This window comes from Oryctolagus cuniculus, chromosome 1, assembly GCF_051225735.1.
Source record: "Oryctolagus cuniculus isolate XC-2025 breed Fujian yellow rabbit chromosome 1, ASM5122573v1, whole genome shotgun sequence".
Classification (NCBI taxonomy): Eukaryota; Metazoa; Chordata; class Mammalia; order Lagomorpha; family Leporidae; genus Oryctolagus; species Oryctolagus cuniculus.
Window position 1 is genome coordinate 171,353,590 of NC_142867.1, and position 15,263 is coordinate 171,368,852.

The 15,263-nt window shown below is 36.3% G+C and overlaps 1 protein-coding gene across 36 annotated transcripts in view; it reads right to left on the reverse strand.

Moving 5' to 3' along the window:
• PTPRD (protein tyrosine phosphatase receptor type D) overlaps positions 1 to 15,263 on the reverse strand; it is a 1,783,257-nt gene that overhangs the window by 169,611 nt on the left and 1,598,383 nt on the right. For 25 of the 36 annotated variants that reach the window (XM_089316625.1, XM_089316627.1, XM_089316711.1 and 22 more), the window contains 4 exons: positions 10,061 to 10,194; positions 7,020 to 7,164; positions 3,607 to 3,912; positions 2,548 to 2,741 (listed from right to left, as the gene is read on the reverse strand). In XM_089316625.1, coding sequence (XP_089172751.1) covers positions 2,548 to 2,741; positions 3,607 to 3,912; positions 7,020 to 7,164; positions 10,061 to 10,194 — 779 coding nt within the window. The remainder of the gene's footprint in view (positions 1 to 2,547; positions 2,742 to 3,606; positions 3,913 to 7,019; positions 7,165 to 10,060; positions 10,195 to 15,263) is intronic. The other 11 variants (XM_089316774.1, XM_089316758.1, XM_089316747.1 and 8 more) reach the window with 2 other exon arrangements.

Here is a 15,263-nt window from a genome sequence, read left to right on the forward strand (position 1 = left end):
GCAGTACAAAATAAATATAAGAGGCCATACTGTGAATCTCCTACAATTTCAGAGGTGGCCTTCAAATACAAACCATGCAACTGGATTTGGGTTAGGTAAGGGAGCCACGTAGTCATATGCCTTTAGTAAGAATGTTTCTAAACTACAGCAAACGTAAGCACTTTTGTGAGTTGACTTCAGCAGGAACACTGAGAGTAAATGCTTCCCTTAAAAGCACAGGGATGTGGAATGCCTTTGTATTTTAGGGAGACAAGAATATAAACCTAGTGGAGCAATTTTCAGCGTGGTTCATAATTTTGTTCAGTTTCATTTGAAAATGAAGGCATTTTCATTTGAAATAAATTTCAGAATTTCTCCAAAGTTTTCCCTACCCAGCTACCAATTTTCTGGATTAGCAAAGCACTCCAACATGGATAATATCCCACCACTATGATAAACCATTATCATTCAATACAGCAAAAGTAAGCTAAACCATACATGAGTTATGTCTAATTCCCAGTACTTCATGGATAGACTGGAATTTTCCTCTTCATTTCAAGGTGGAATAGAAAGATGGCATTATCTTTGAATCACCTGTAGCTTGTAAAAATGGCAATTTTTCAATATTCTATTTTAAGAAACTGATTACAAAACCAAGTTGTTACATCAGGGTTGTGAATCTTTGACTTAAGATCAGTAGAATTGGTGCTGGCACTGTGGCTAGTAGGTTAAGTCGCCACCTGTAATGGGGGCATCCCATATAGGCACCAGTTGGAGTCCTAGCAGCTGCATGTTTGATTCAGCTCCCTGCTGATGCACCTAGAAAAGTGGTGGGGGATGGTCCAGGTGCTTAGGCTCCTGTGCCCACATGGGAGAACCTGAAGAGGCTCCTGGCCTCCCCCTAGTCCAGTTCTAGCCATTGGTGGCCATTTGGGGTAGTGAACAAGTAGATGGAATCTATTTCTCTCTGTCTCTTTCTCTTTCTCTCTCTCTCTCTCTCTCTCCCCCACCCCGTCACCCTCTCTCTGTAACTCTGCTTTGCAAGTAAATAAAAAAAAATTTAAAAAAGTCAATAGAATTTCTAACATACTCAAGTATTCATTTTTACTAATACTCAAGTACTCTTTTTAAAAAAAAGAAACTAACAACATAAGAGATCAAGATGATTCTCTGAAAAACTCAAAGTTTTTTTTATTAAATATTTATTTATTTGAAAGAGTAACACAGAGAGAGAAGGAGAGGCAGAGAGAGGGGGTCTTCCATCTGCTGGTTCACTCTCCAACTGGCCGCTATGGCTAGAGCTATGCCATTCCGAAGCCAGGAGCCAGGAGCTTCTTCCAGGTCTCCCACATGGGTGCAGGAGCCCAAGGACTTGAGCCATCTTCTACTGCTTTCCCAGGCCACAGCAGAGAGCTGGATCAGAAGAGGAGCAGCCAGGACTTGAACTGGCGCCCATGTGGGATGCCAGAACTGCAGGTGGCAGCTTCACCCACTATGCCACAGCACCAGCCCCTCAAAGTATTATCATCATGATCATTATCTTAATTTCTTGGGCCATAAAACACTTACTTTCACCAAAAGCAAGGCATCAAAAATTTCATCAAAAAATGGAATCAAAAGATAAGTTTATTTGAGGTCATAAAATTTTTAAATCCATGTATAGCTTTTTTATGATACACACACACACGAACTTTTCGACAACCTGTAATATGAAAAATCTGATGAAGAAATACTGAACAAAATACAGCTGAACACTCCTCCCTGAATTAAAATGTCTAGACTTCAATGGAAAAAGTCATATATTTAGAAATTAGATCAACTCATTTCAGATACTTTTGGCAAACAGAGTTCATAAGCCAATGATTGACTAGTTTTCCCCTTTCATTTGATTATGTCAATCAATCTTTTGAAGTGAGAAAGGAAAACTCAATATAATTGTAGGGAGCTGCATCTCTGTATCTTTTTTTTAACTATTTATTTATTTATTTATTTATTTTGACAGGCAGAGTGGACAGTGAGAGAGAGAGACAGAGAGAAAGGTCTTCCTTTGCCATTGGTTCACCCTCCAATGGCCGCCGCGGCCAGCGCGTTGCTGCCGGCGCACCGCGCTGATCCGATGGCAGGAGCCAGGTACTTATCTTGGTCTCCCATGGGGTGCAGGGCCCAAGCACTTGGGACATCCTCCACTGCACTCCCGGGCCACAGCAGAGAGCTGGACTGGAAGAGGGGCAACCGGGACAGAATCCGGCACCCTGACTGGGACTAGAACCCGGTTTGCCAGCGCCACAAGGCGGAGGATTAGCCTTGTGAGCTGCGGCGCCGGCCTACATCTCTGTATCTTAAGAAAAGAGTTACATGTTTTTCACCAGGCTTTGTTATGTTACAATTCATATCCTTACCTTATATCAACTCTTACTAAAAAGGTAAATATACAACAATGTGTTTTTAAAAATGAGAATTGTGTATAAACTTTTAAAAAATATCCAAAAACTAAGAATCAGGCTCATTTAAAGGTACAGACTAAGATAAGCAATATAAACACAACAGCACATCATTTCCCAGTCTTACCTGTGCATCAGCCAGCATGACGTCCTTCAGCATGGGCTGGCCCTTGGGCTCTCCATTTTCCATCCTCACATAGTGCACCTGGTATCCTCTGATCTGGCCATGCTGCTTGTTGGGCACAGGTGAGCGCCATGAGACTTTAACAGATGTTGAGTTGACAGCCTCTACCTCGACTTTGCGAGGAGGACCACTAGGAACTGGAACAACATCATTGGATAAAAGAAAATTATAGGCACTTGTCCCACCCAGTCAGAGAATTTTCTTTACTTAGTTTTTTTTTTTTTTTTTGAAAAAATGGGTAGACCCACTATGTTTCCTTTGAAGAATACAAACATTTTCAACCAATGAAAATGCTGAACCAATCTGCTCTACATTCAAGAAAAGATCAAAAAACATGATCGATGCAAAAAAAAAAAAATGGAAGAAAAAAAGAGTATCAGAGAAATAGAAAAACATGTAAAAAATGTACAAAAGCCAAGGAAGATGCTTTGAGGTTCAAAGCATTAAAGCACAAAGAGGTAAAGCACTGAAATAATAACAAAAACTGATTGTTGATTGCTGTGTGTTTTATAAAGGTTTCTTTTTACATAGCAGAATAAAAAGATTCTTGATTATATGGATTATCTTCTCTTTTTTCCTCATATCAAAGGTATTCCATACAACAGATGCCAAAAACTGAACGCTGAGCATCAGTGTCTCTGAAATATGCAAGACAAAAAGGCAACAAGAAGATAAGAAGGCAGTTTTGAAAAGTTAACTTCAAAAATGTATAAGAAGTGATTACAAAAAGCCAAGAAAAACACAGAAGACTTTAGATGGAGGTACAAACAAGGGCTGGATTGCAAGACCATAGGAGCAAACTGTTCTTTTAAATGAAGCAAAATATTGCATTGAGATGTGAAAAAAAAAATGCCTGGGCTGTAACAAAGACAGATCTTTGGCAAAAAACAATGCTGGGTAAAAAGATGAGCAGAGAAAAATTGGTTACTGTTAGCCTATCAAAGGACAGCAGACCAAGATTGTGTCAGAAGGGTGCAAACTGACGGAGCGGAGGCAACATACCATCTTCATCGGTTCGAATCAACACGGACAAGCTCTCGGGACCAGGGCCGACATCTGTGTGGGCCGTCACAGTGATCCGGTATTCAGTCCATTTTTCCAGCTGTTCCAAAAGGTATTTGGTAGTGTCCGAAGGAATTCCCAAAATCTCGTGAGGTTTGTCGTCTTCCCCATCCACTGCGGTATACTTGATGGAGTATTCCGTGATAATGCCATTCTGTTTTTCCGCTGGTGGAGGTTGCCAACTTACCAAAATACTAGTGGAACTTGGGCTGGTGCAACTAATGTCTTGAGGAGGAGCTGACGGCTCTTATTTTGGTAGTGAGTTAAAGGAGGATTTGAGTGAAAGGACAGGAGTGGTTGGAAAAAAAAATGATAAAACAAAAGAAAAGGCAAAATAAATAAACGAACAATAAGGACAACTAAATGAAAATAAGGTTTTGAAACTTAAATTTTTAAAGACAAAATTTATGTACCTTGGCTTAGTAATATGAATTAACCAAAAAATGAATAAATGACCAAAAAATGTTAAATAATGGGTGGGGGGAACATGTGAAAATGAAACCTTGAGATAATAGAGCCTCAAATAAAATTACCTACCTGCAATTTAAATTCTTCTCCTAAACCAATCCCTCAGTATTCCCCACCACATCTAGTCTGACTATGCAGCTTCCAAGAAGTTGCAAATAGTTGTGTTTTTTAACTTGGCAGCCTTACAACGCTTCACAGATGTCATTCCAACCCTTTGCTTCTACATTCTACAATGAGGACAACTCATATACAGTATTCATGTGTGAACTTTTTTTTTTAAGAATGAAAAGTTACAACTGTTAGATGCCTTGCCACCAGATCAAAATGAAAAAAAGAAAAAAGAAAAACCCAACAAACACAAAAGGTTTTAGTCTAGCTGAAAAAATTGAGTCTGCCTAAGCAATTTTAATGAAAAGTGTTAACCTAACATTGATCCTAGCCCATACACAGTGAGCATGCAGAATCAATAAAGGATGAAAATGCATAGTCCAAGATTTACCTACCCGAGGGTAATGTCAGGCTTGTTGATTCTGACTGTAACTTGTACTTACCCTATGCCAGCTTTCAGCTTTTTATTATAACTCTTCTTGAGACACCATTGCTAGTGAAGAATTAGGTCCCACCAGCAAATTTTAGTAAAATTAATAATGATCATCTATCTCTTACAAAATGTTAATAACACAGCCATTAAAAATAACTGTTTAGAAAGAAAACCCAAGAACCATCTGGAAAAGATATTACTTATGTGCAAAATTTCATTCATTTTGTACATAATTAGACAAAGTAGGGTTTACATAAGCATTAGATGATAAACTTTCTTATTGCCCATTCTAAAATAAACTGGTTACCTTCTGAGCAATTATTTCCCATCAAATTAACCAAATGTGATTATTTAGAAAAAAACAACAAAAGCAACACAGCTATAATCATAAATTGTTCATATAGATATTATATGTTCCTAAAAAAGAACAATTGGAATAAGCTACAAATACACACACACACACACAATTAAGATAATGTATATGGTAGAATGAATGAAGCCATTCTAATTTTTCTATTTGAGTCTGTAGTTTGGGGGGTTCCCTTGGATTTAGGGATTCTTAATTTTATGGAGTGCCACTTGTTTAGAGTACACTAATCTTTCTTAATTTACACGCCTAGGGTTTACCACTGGGTTCACCATTCATTCCATTCAAAATGAAAAGCTGACAAAATATTCTCTTAGGACAGCATTGTAAATTCAGAATACGGTTTGCAATAATCACTAGAGTATTTTTTTTATTGATTCTGACTAGAGTTTCTTACATCTCAAATTATAAAAATATTTTATATACATTATCAATATGCCTAATAAATTGAATTGTACGTGTAACAGCAAGGGCCCATTTGCCATTCTTTTGAAAACTCTGATTTAGTGTTCATTAGACTGCTACTTTCAGATCTCCTATTCTCTAAGAATACATGCGATACCATTTGAAACTTTCATTTTAACAAAATCAAGTATAGAAAAGCTTTTGATGTGGTTGTAGATATTCTATTTCATATGTATGTATTTATGTAAAAAAGTGAAATTTGCAAACTATATATAGAAATTAAATGCTGTATTTTGAGAAATTATCTTCTACACTACTATTTAAGCCTACACTGAATTCAAAGCAGACATTCAGACATGTATTACTTTACATGTTTCAGTTTTTAAATGACAGAAAATTTTATGGTATAAGTTATAATCATTCATGGATTAATAGAATTCTAATACTTTTCACATGAAAAATTAGCTTTTGATTTAGGAGGAATAATATGAATTTTATCATCAAAAACCCTAAAAGATTTCAAGTTTCTATATTAAATGAAATGAGAGAAGTGCTTATGTGAAACAAATTCATATTTTAAAAGTACATTTCATATTTGCTAATAATTCAAACTATGGGGTTAACATAGCAGCCTCTCAACAAAAGTCACTAAGTTCATATTATATATTTCTATTTTGTATAACATAATGCCAAAAAGCATACAGAATCTACTACACAAAAAAACTGTGTCAAGAAAACTCTTCAAGTCAATGTAAACTACTGTTTGTAGACTAATTATAGATACTTCTAATAAAGAACAATTAATAGTTTAAAAGGCCATCAAGCTTCCCATCAAAAACAATCTCTATGTAACACTTTATGCCAAAAAAAAAAAAAGCTGCCTTGGGCATAATGAACCCCACTGTGATGAACAGAACTATGCTTAAGGGTAACAGTTCAGAAACAAGTATTAAACCTGAGGAAACAAAACACAATTTAGGATTGTGTATGTGCTGGTGACTATTCCATTATTCCTACATTTTTCCAAATACAGTTTTTCTGTGAATGTTCCAAATTTCCACATGTACTGCTTACAGAGTTAATAGGAAACCAGACATAAAAGGTGGGCTTCTCTCTGGGGAAAAACATGTGTGATAACGACTTGTTTGTTAGCAAACTTAAAACCCATGCATTTACAAAAAAGATAAAAGTTTTATTTTTTGCTGTCTCATTACTTAGCTAAGCCCTCCTCTGATTATTTCTAGTTCTTATCCTGAATTTTGCTTTATATTCTTGTAATTCATCAAATGGGGCACGATCTAACACTCTTCACTTATTTTTCATCCATGAATGTCTATTAACTTCTCTGAAAGTCTTTCAATTGAGACTCCATTTGGGCTCTGATATTCGAACTAAGTTTGAAACCAATATAGATCATGGTTGTACTCTAATTCTGAATCTGGATTCTAACAAACATAGAAACTTCTATTATATGAGCAGGCTTGTTTGTGGCAGGGATAAAAACCAGCTACATCCCCTAGTTTAAAAAAAAAAAAAAGAGCAGAAAGTCAGCAAGCAAAGAGAGACACCTACTTGACTGCATGGTCCTAGCTGATATCTCAGCTGTAGAAGCACCCAGGCCTTGAGGGGAGCGAGCAGACAGACGGAAGTAGTACAAGCTGTTTGGTTTCAGGCCTTGCAACCTATAAGATGTTCCTGGCTCAATGGTAATTCGTTGCTGTGAGTAATGAGAGAAGGTGGTCATCTTCATTAGAATTCATGCAAGCATTGATTTTAATCACACTGTCTGGAACATTAGATTTGTGTCATTAGGATTATAATGTCATCAAAATACTTCAAAAAAGAATCCACAGTGAGTATTAAGGACTCTGCTAAGGGAATTATATAATGAAATTATCAGAGTTTAAAAGGCAATTTTCTACAAGAGATAAGGTAACTGGGATAAGGGAAGCTACGGAGCTTTCCAATTTTGACAAAGTTATCCAAATGCTTCAGATAAGAGGGAGAGAGGCCAGCACCCAGGCAAAACATGGGAATTTTGCTGTGACATAGGTCACAGCAGGAGTTGACTCCTGTTCCTGATAGTGAAATATGCCCAAATATGCAATATCAGTTAGGGAGATGTGTAGTTCATCTACCATGACCATTTGAAATCTATATAGGGAAAATATGACCAGAAGTATCAACAATAACTATAGGTATAGAGTGTTCAGGAAGTTGTTATGCCAGCTAATTTCAGATGGAATAAAATCCTAATGGGACCACTGATGAAAGCTGGGTAATTTATAGAAAGCATATCATTAGTAAAGGTTGATTTACAAGTATTTGAAAACTTTCTGTGTTTCTTTGTGAAATAGAATCCACAGCTACAAAAAAATCCTCTATTTTCTAACACTGCAAAGGCCTTTCAAATTAGATTTCTTTAATTGAACACTGTGACTCTTACTTTGCAAAGCTATAATGTGCCTTTTCATTTTTACCAAAATATAGCGTTCTGATGGTAATCAGTCTTGAATCAAATGCTAGCCTGTAGTAAACATTAAAATATAAGGAAATATGTAATTAACAATGGTATAAATAATCTTAAGAATTTTTAACATGAATAGTATTTACTATTCACACAAAAATTCAGTCAAGGGGAATTCAAATATAAAACTACAGAAAACATCCCTACAGTGCTTTGCCTTGCAAATACAAAAGCATTCAGAAATTGTAGATACACCAAATAAGGGGCCGGCACCGTGGCTCAATAGGCTAATCCTCTGCCTTGTGGCGCCGGCACACCAGGTTCTAGTCCCGGTCGGGGCGCCGGATTCTGTCCCGGTTGCCCCTCTTCCAGGCCAGCTCTCTGCTGTGGCCAGGGAGTGCAGTGGAGGATGGCCCAAGTCCTTGGGCCCTGCACCCCATGGGAGACCAGGAGAAACACCTGGCTCCTGCCATCAGCTCAGTGCGGTGTGCTGGCTGCAGCACACCGGCCGCGGTGGTCATTGGAGGGTGAACCAACAGCAAAAGGAAGACCTTTCTCTCTGTCTCTCTCTCTCACTGTCCACTCTGCCTGTCAAAAAAAAAAAAAAAAAAAAAAGATACACCAAATAAGAAAAACAAAACAGGGCTCCCTATATAAACAGTGTAAAGCACAGTAGGTGTGCCAACCTCTGAGCATCCATACTCATCTCAAAGAACTGCCATTCTTTTTCCCTCTTGGCATTTATTTCTTTTAGTTTGGTGGTTGTGACAATTTACAATAATTTAAAGTCAACTTATCTCTTAGGGAAAACACCAAAAGCTCAAGCCGTAGCATGAAAACTATTAAGCCACAGCTGCTTTTCAATCACGTAGTTTCTAAGTGCTAAATATACATTGGTTTTTTTTTATCTAAATCTAAAAACATTCCATTTAAACTTGATCTTCAATGATTCTGCTCAATTTAAACAGATGTTATAAAACAATAGTTTATAAGAAAGAACATATCAATTTTTAGAGCATGCAGAACAATGTAACATAAGTTAATTGATAGTTGTTCATTTAATGTGGGACTTTTCAGAAAAGATATACCTTACTAGAACTTAAGGACTGCTGTGCATTGTAAAGATTGTTTTTAGATAAAGAATGCCAAAATGTTTGATAAAATGACTTCTGTGGATAGAATTTTCAAATAGTCTCTTGTTCTAATATTCTTTATTGGATATCACAATAATAAAGGAAACCTATTCACTACTATTAGATGGTTCCATTTTGAAAATATTTGACGCTACTTAATACCAATTCCTACAATCTATTCAAAATGTACACAAGAGACAGTAGAAACTAACAGGAACACAGGCTCTGGAGTCTGCCAAACTCATTTCAATAACAGCTGTCCCAGTAAGTACTATGAGATCTTGGGCAAATTATTTAGCCTTTTTAGTGCATCCATTTTATTATATGTGAAATGGATTAAAAAGAGAAGCTAAATTATATTACTCTTACAAGAGTAAACGTATGAGAAGCCCTTACAATGCCTCTTGTTATTCACTGTACAGATTGTTCTTTCTGTTGTCAGCAACTGCCAGTAATTTTCATGCCTTGTAGAATCTATAGTTACTTTCCTGGGATACTCAACCTTATATATATATAGTCACAATCCTATCAAGTTATTTTTAGCATGTAAATAAACATTTGCTACAGGGCATCTTTCTCTGAAACCAATCTGGACTAACTCATCTAGCCAAGGACCTTTATCAGCATATAAAGCTGATTTAGTCATGTGCTTCGTCAGTGACTTAAATGTATCAATGAAGAAAAGTGACAAAAGAGGTCTCCCGGGGTATCTGTTCTTCTACAGCCTAACACTTCAAAAACATAAAGCTCAGAAATCTGAAGAGAAAGAAGGGGGTCAATCTAAAAAACAGAACTGTTTCTGCTGCTCCAGTAGGAGAAATAATTGTTTTCCTCCAAAGGTTTCCGATTCGGAGAAACTCTGGCTTTTTGGTTCGATTTCCTCTTTTTATGAATTAATCTTTTCTACCAAAGTGCTCTATAGGATATCTGACAAAGAACTTGGGTAAGCACACAAGAGCAAAGTAGCATCTCAATGCACTGAATGATTATGAAGGTGAGAAATACAGTCTTACCTCCTCTCCCTGCTCCCCATCTTTGTACACCAGTTCATAGTTGGCGATGGTGTCTGAACGAGGAGGTGTCCACGACAGCAAAATACTTGTTTCAGACTCAGGTTCTGCTTTGAAATTTAATGGCTGCCCTGGTACTAAAAACCAAGAGGCAAAGAATTGAACTCATCATCACCATGGATAAGCTACAAATACATGTTGACAAGTACTAGTTTAATGAAAAAAATCAGTAAAGAACCAAGTCCCTTACTTTGCCCATTTCTCCTCCTCCGGGGGGCAAGAACAATGTCAGAAATACTGTCCCTGTCCTTGAATAGTCTAATATCTACATAATATATACTAGAAATATTCACAGAAAGTACCAGTGCCCAAATTCAATTGTAAGGATAATAAAATTAGTTACTTCATAACACTGTTGTTAGTAGTAAATGCGATGACCTATATGCAGTTGGAATATTGCCTAAACTCTAACAAGTGCTAAATACATAAAACTGTTGTTATTTACAACTAAGAACTTACTCTCTAACACTAGATGCAATATTCAAAATTATTTATAAAATCCCTTCTAGACTAAATTAAGGAAATACACAGGCAAAGCCAATCATGCACCTTTCTTTTCTTACAAACTCTCATTTTGTAAAGGAGATGAAACAATTGGAAAAAAATCTCTACTACCTACAAATAATTATTTCTAATGCCTAAGTTACTTTAAATTACTTAAAGCACTAGATATACTGTCCCTAGTAGCATAGAGCTAAACTACAATACAAATAAACAAGCTTATAGAATAGTCTTATTATCACCAACAGGGTAACTTAACAACAGTCATCTGTACGTCGCATGGTAATCAGATAAGCCATGAAATAGACAAGTTCAAAGAGCTATCAAATGTAAAGAATGGAAAGTCTCTGTAGTTTAAAACACCTTATTCAGATGTTGTACCCGAGTAAGTGTTACTAATCCAAACGTCCTGGTCCACAATTAACTCTAGTAGCTGTCCTCCTTCCAGTCACACAAGGCTGATGTGTGTGCAAGTGCCACTGGCACATCTGATCTTACACTGTTTTAGGCTGATGTCTAGTATGATTGGCTGTGTCCACACTTCGCTGGTGTTAAACATTTGATCATTACCCTTGATAGTATGGAACATCCATATTTGCACATGCCACATGAATATGCCACATTTATTTAATAAAACAGCAGCAACAATAATAATTCACACTGAAGGACAGAACGTACAAAGGGTGTTTTTGGAAACTTGTGCATAAGCAGTCTAAAACGCATACAAAAATGCAATTTGCAGCTGATTTAAAATAATGATTGAGGGGTCAACACTGCGGCATAGTGGGTAAAGCTGTCACCTGCAATGCTGGCATCCCATATGGGTGCCTGTTCAGGTCCCACTGCTCCTCCTCTGATCTGACTTATTATTTAATAAATAAATACATCTTTAAAAAATGAAATAAAATAATGATGGAAGCATTACTTTCACAGGAAAAGAGGACTCTGAACATAAAATGTATGGTTTTCTTTTATAGTCATTATTCTGTAGCAGGACTAAAAGAATAACCTTTGTTTAAAGAGAGATTAAAAGTCTAAACGTAAGAAATAATTGTAAGATCTCTAATGGTCATTTCATTCCTCTGCTTGGTTTTTCACGTTCGTGTGTGTGTGTGTGTGTGTGTAGGGGGTGGAGGGCAGGGCAGGAGGAGGGCACTCTCAAGTTTGGACTGATGCATAAGGCAACAAATAATCAATGCTTCATGTTTCTAGGTGCCTTCACTGTCATTATATTCTCTCCTCTCATAACAGACCTTAAGATTCTAATTAATTTAATGCCTCCAGGAATTTTTTTTCTAACAAGATATTTTTTCCCCAGTATCTGCCCAGTGGGTGACCTAACACAATCATTTAAATGGATAGGCAAAGACAAAAGAATATAAAAGATCAAGGAGCAAAAGGATGAGAAAATAGAGGAGAATAAAAACAAACATCACAAAGCAAATGAAAAATGCATTACTTCTGAAAGGGAAATAAGCACTGGCAGGCATAAATCCGGAACTCAAGAATGATCAGACAGATGAGAAAATTATGATTGGATTCTAAGATTCACATGATGAAAGGGTTTCTTAGCCTAAAAGCACACACAGGCATCTGTATGAAGTTACTTATTTTTCTCTAGTATGATTCATTTCTTTCTTTTCCCCAATTTACACAAGTCTGGGAAAGAAGAGATTCTGTGTTAACTCCTGACTCAAAACAAATCACAATGCTCTATAATAGGGTCAAAAGTTAGAAACATTAGTTCAGTTATTTAGCATACAAGTTATGATATCACTTAAGACACCCTCACATCAGATTGGAATGCCTGAGTCCTGAGCTCCAGTCCCTGCTCGGCTTCTGATTTCTGTAATGGGCACACTAGGACGTAACAGGTGTTGGCTCAAGTACTTGGCCCCCTGCCATCCAAGTGGGAGACCCAGATAGAGTTCCAGGCTCCTGATTTGAGCCTGGTACAGCCTGAGTCATTGGAGCCATTTGGGGAGTAGCCAACATTTGGAAAATACAATCTCTCTCTCTCTCTTTCTCTCTCTCTCTCTCTCTCTCCACATACACACACACACACACACACACACCCCTTTCAAACAAATAAGACAAATAATTAAAAATGGAATCAGAACCAGAAGCAACATTCAAGGATAACTCTCAGGATAACTACACTTGCTATATATTTCCTCCTAATGCTATTTGTAAATTGACATTGATTGAAGACATCTCAGATACCTAATTATTTCTTAAATGGTTTTCTCTTTGCTTTTAATTTGCCATGGGCAAATTCTTGGTTAGCCTCCATGTTTCATTTTTTGTTTAGTGGCACAAGTTTTGTCTGATTTTCTAACCATGTTTCCATTAAAAGCTTCCTCCTTCTATTAATGAATTAAATAAGCAAGTTAAAGTCTCAGAGGGCATGTTGTCTTTTTCATGCCCAAATTAAGTGTTGGTTAGACAACTTGATGGCAAATCTTCTCATCTAATACACAGAAGGTTCTCTCTTTTACTTGTTTCAGTCTCTTTCTGAGGTCCAGTCCCAATGGAAGAGTGTCTGCCCACTCTGAAAAAGGATGACAGGTCATGTGTAGTGCCAAGAGATCGCTGCCTTGTTGAATGAGTCTGGTCTTGACTCAGCTTCTGACTTTTTCAATAAAAGTTCATCATGAGTCTCCAAGATAAAATCCTTCATGTTTAAGGATTGAAAATAATTGAATTAAAAAATCACTGTGTGAGACAAAATAGGTGTATAGTATAAATTCAGCACATAAACTAGTGTCTTAAATTTTCATTATATCATGCTCTAGGTTTATAAATGTCTTAAAGATGCAACTATTTAGACTTTCTTGGGAATTGAGGGTCTACTCAAACATATCACTTTCTCCTATTTTGTCATATTTGAAACAATGACCATGAAAGTGAGGATTCCAGGGCCAACAGAACAGGGGGCAGAGAGGGGAGACTGAAATGATTGGATACATGTTTAAATTCCCAAACATATTAGTCCTAATTATTATAAAATATGTTTATAGGTAGACTTTAAGGGACTCCAGATTGTCATATTTGTTTTCTAGGTCCCATTTGGAGACCAAGGGGAGTACTTTAATGATCTAGCAACAGAATTTTTATGCCAAGCATTGTGGCTATACAGGCTCTATTTTTACATTCATATTAAAGTTTTTCTCCATATTTATTTATATAGACAGATTATATATAAATGTTTACATATACATATTTGCAAATATGATGCTCTCACAGTCTTTACACATCACCCTTTCTTATTGGCATTTTAAAAAAATCTTCACTTACTAGGTCTTTGTCTATGTGCCGTTTATTTTATTTGACAACTTTTCTGTGCTGTAAATGTTTCCATCAACAAGCTGAACCTCACTCTTCTGAGAAAATCTGATTTTAGGGGAACTCATGTGAAAAAAAAAGGAAAGTACAAAGAACCTTAAGTACAATTATTCTACATTAAAAAAGAGTTAAATTTAGTATCAGACATGGAAAGCAAAATTTAAGGGAAAGTACAAATTTTTTCATTAAAATTACATGTAAAAGTCCTTTTTATCAAGTAGAGTTTTTCTTCTAGATGACTATTGATGTCTCTAAAAATTAAAAACCGGTACCAATTCCCTTAAATAAAAGATTATAGTCCCAAGTATTTGAGCATTACTACAATGATATTTAACAACTGAAGATGATTCAGAGACAGAGGATGAAGAAAGATTAAGAGATGAAGGAATGGCCTTCACATCTGCAATGCTGATATACCAGAAGAAGAGATAAATCTGTGAGTAAGCTTTTGGGATTATCTCTAAACAGACAAAGGCTGACATATACAACACTGCAAAAAAAGCAGTTTCAATATGCCATATCATAAATGTTAAACATTATTTCAGACATTATAGGTATTTGTGGAATGAACCAGAAGACCAGAAGAAAGATCTCTGTTTCTGTCTCTCTTTCTCTCCACACCCCCCGTCTCTCTGTTACAAAGCCTAAGTAGAAAATAATAAACATTAAAATGAATGAATAAACTATTGCAATACATCTAATACTTTAACATGTTACATATCTAAAATATGTGTAATATATTGATAAATGATAATATTAACAATAAACAACACTCAGAATTACGGTTGCAATAAAACCAAACATATTCAAAACAGAGTCTGATAAATGCCACAAACAAATCCTTGAAAAAATAAGTTCTTAGACATGTAGACCAATGGAACAGAACAGAAATGCCACAAATCAAACCATGCATCTACAACCAACTGATTTTTGACAAAGAAGCTAAAATGAATTCTTGCAGCAAAGACAATCTCTTCAACAAATGGAGCTTGGAAAATGGGATCTCTATGTAAAGTATGAAACTAGACCCCCTACCTTACACTTTATACAAAACTCCACACAAAATGGATTAAAGACCTAAATTTATGACCTGATACCATCAAATTAGTAGAGAACATTGGGGAAACAAAGCCAAAATTGATAAACGGGATTTCATCAAGCTGAGAAACTTCTGCACTGCAAAAGAAACAATCAGCAAAGGAAAGAGGCAATTGACAGAATGGGAGAAAATATTTGCAAACTACACAACTGATAAAGGATTAACGTCCAGAATATATACAGAGCTCAAGAAACAACAAAA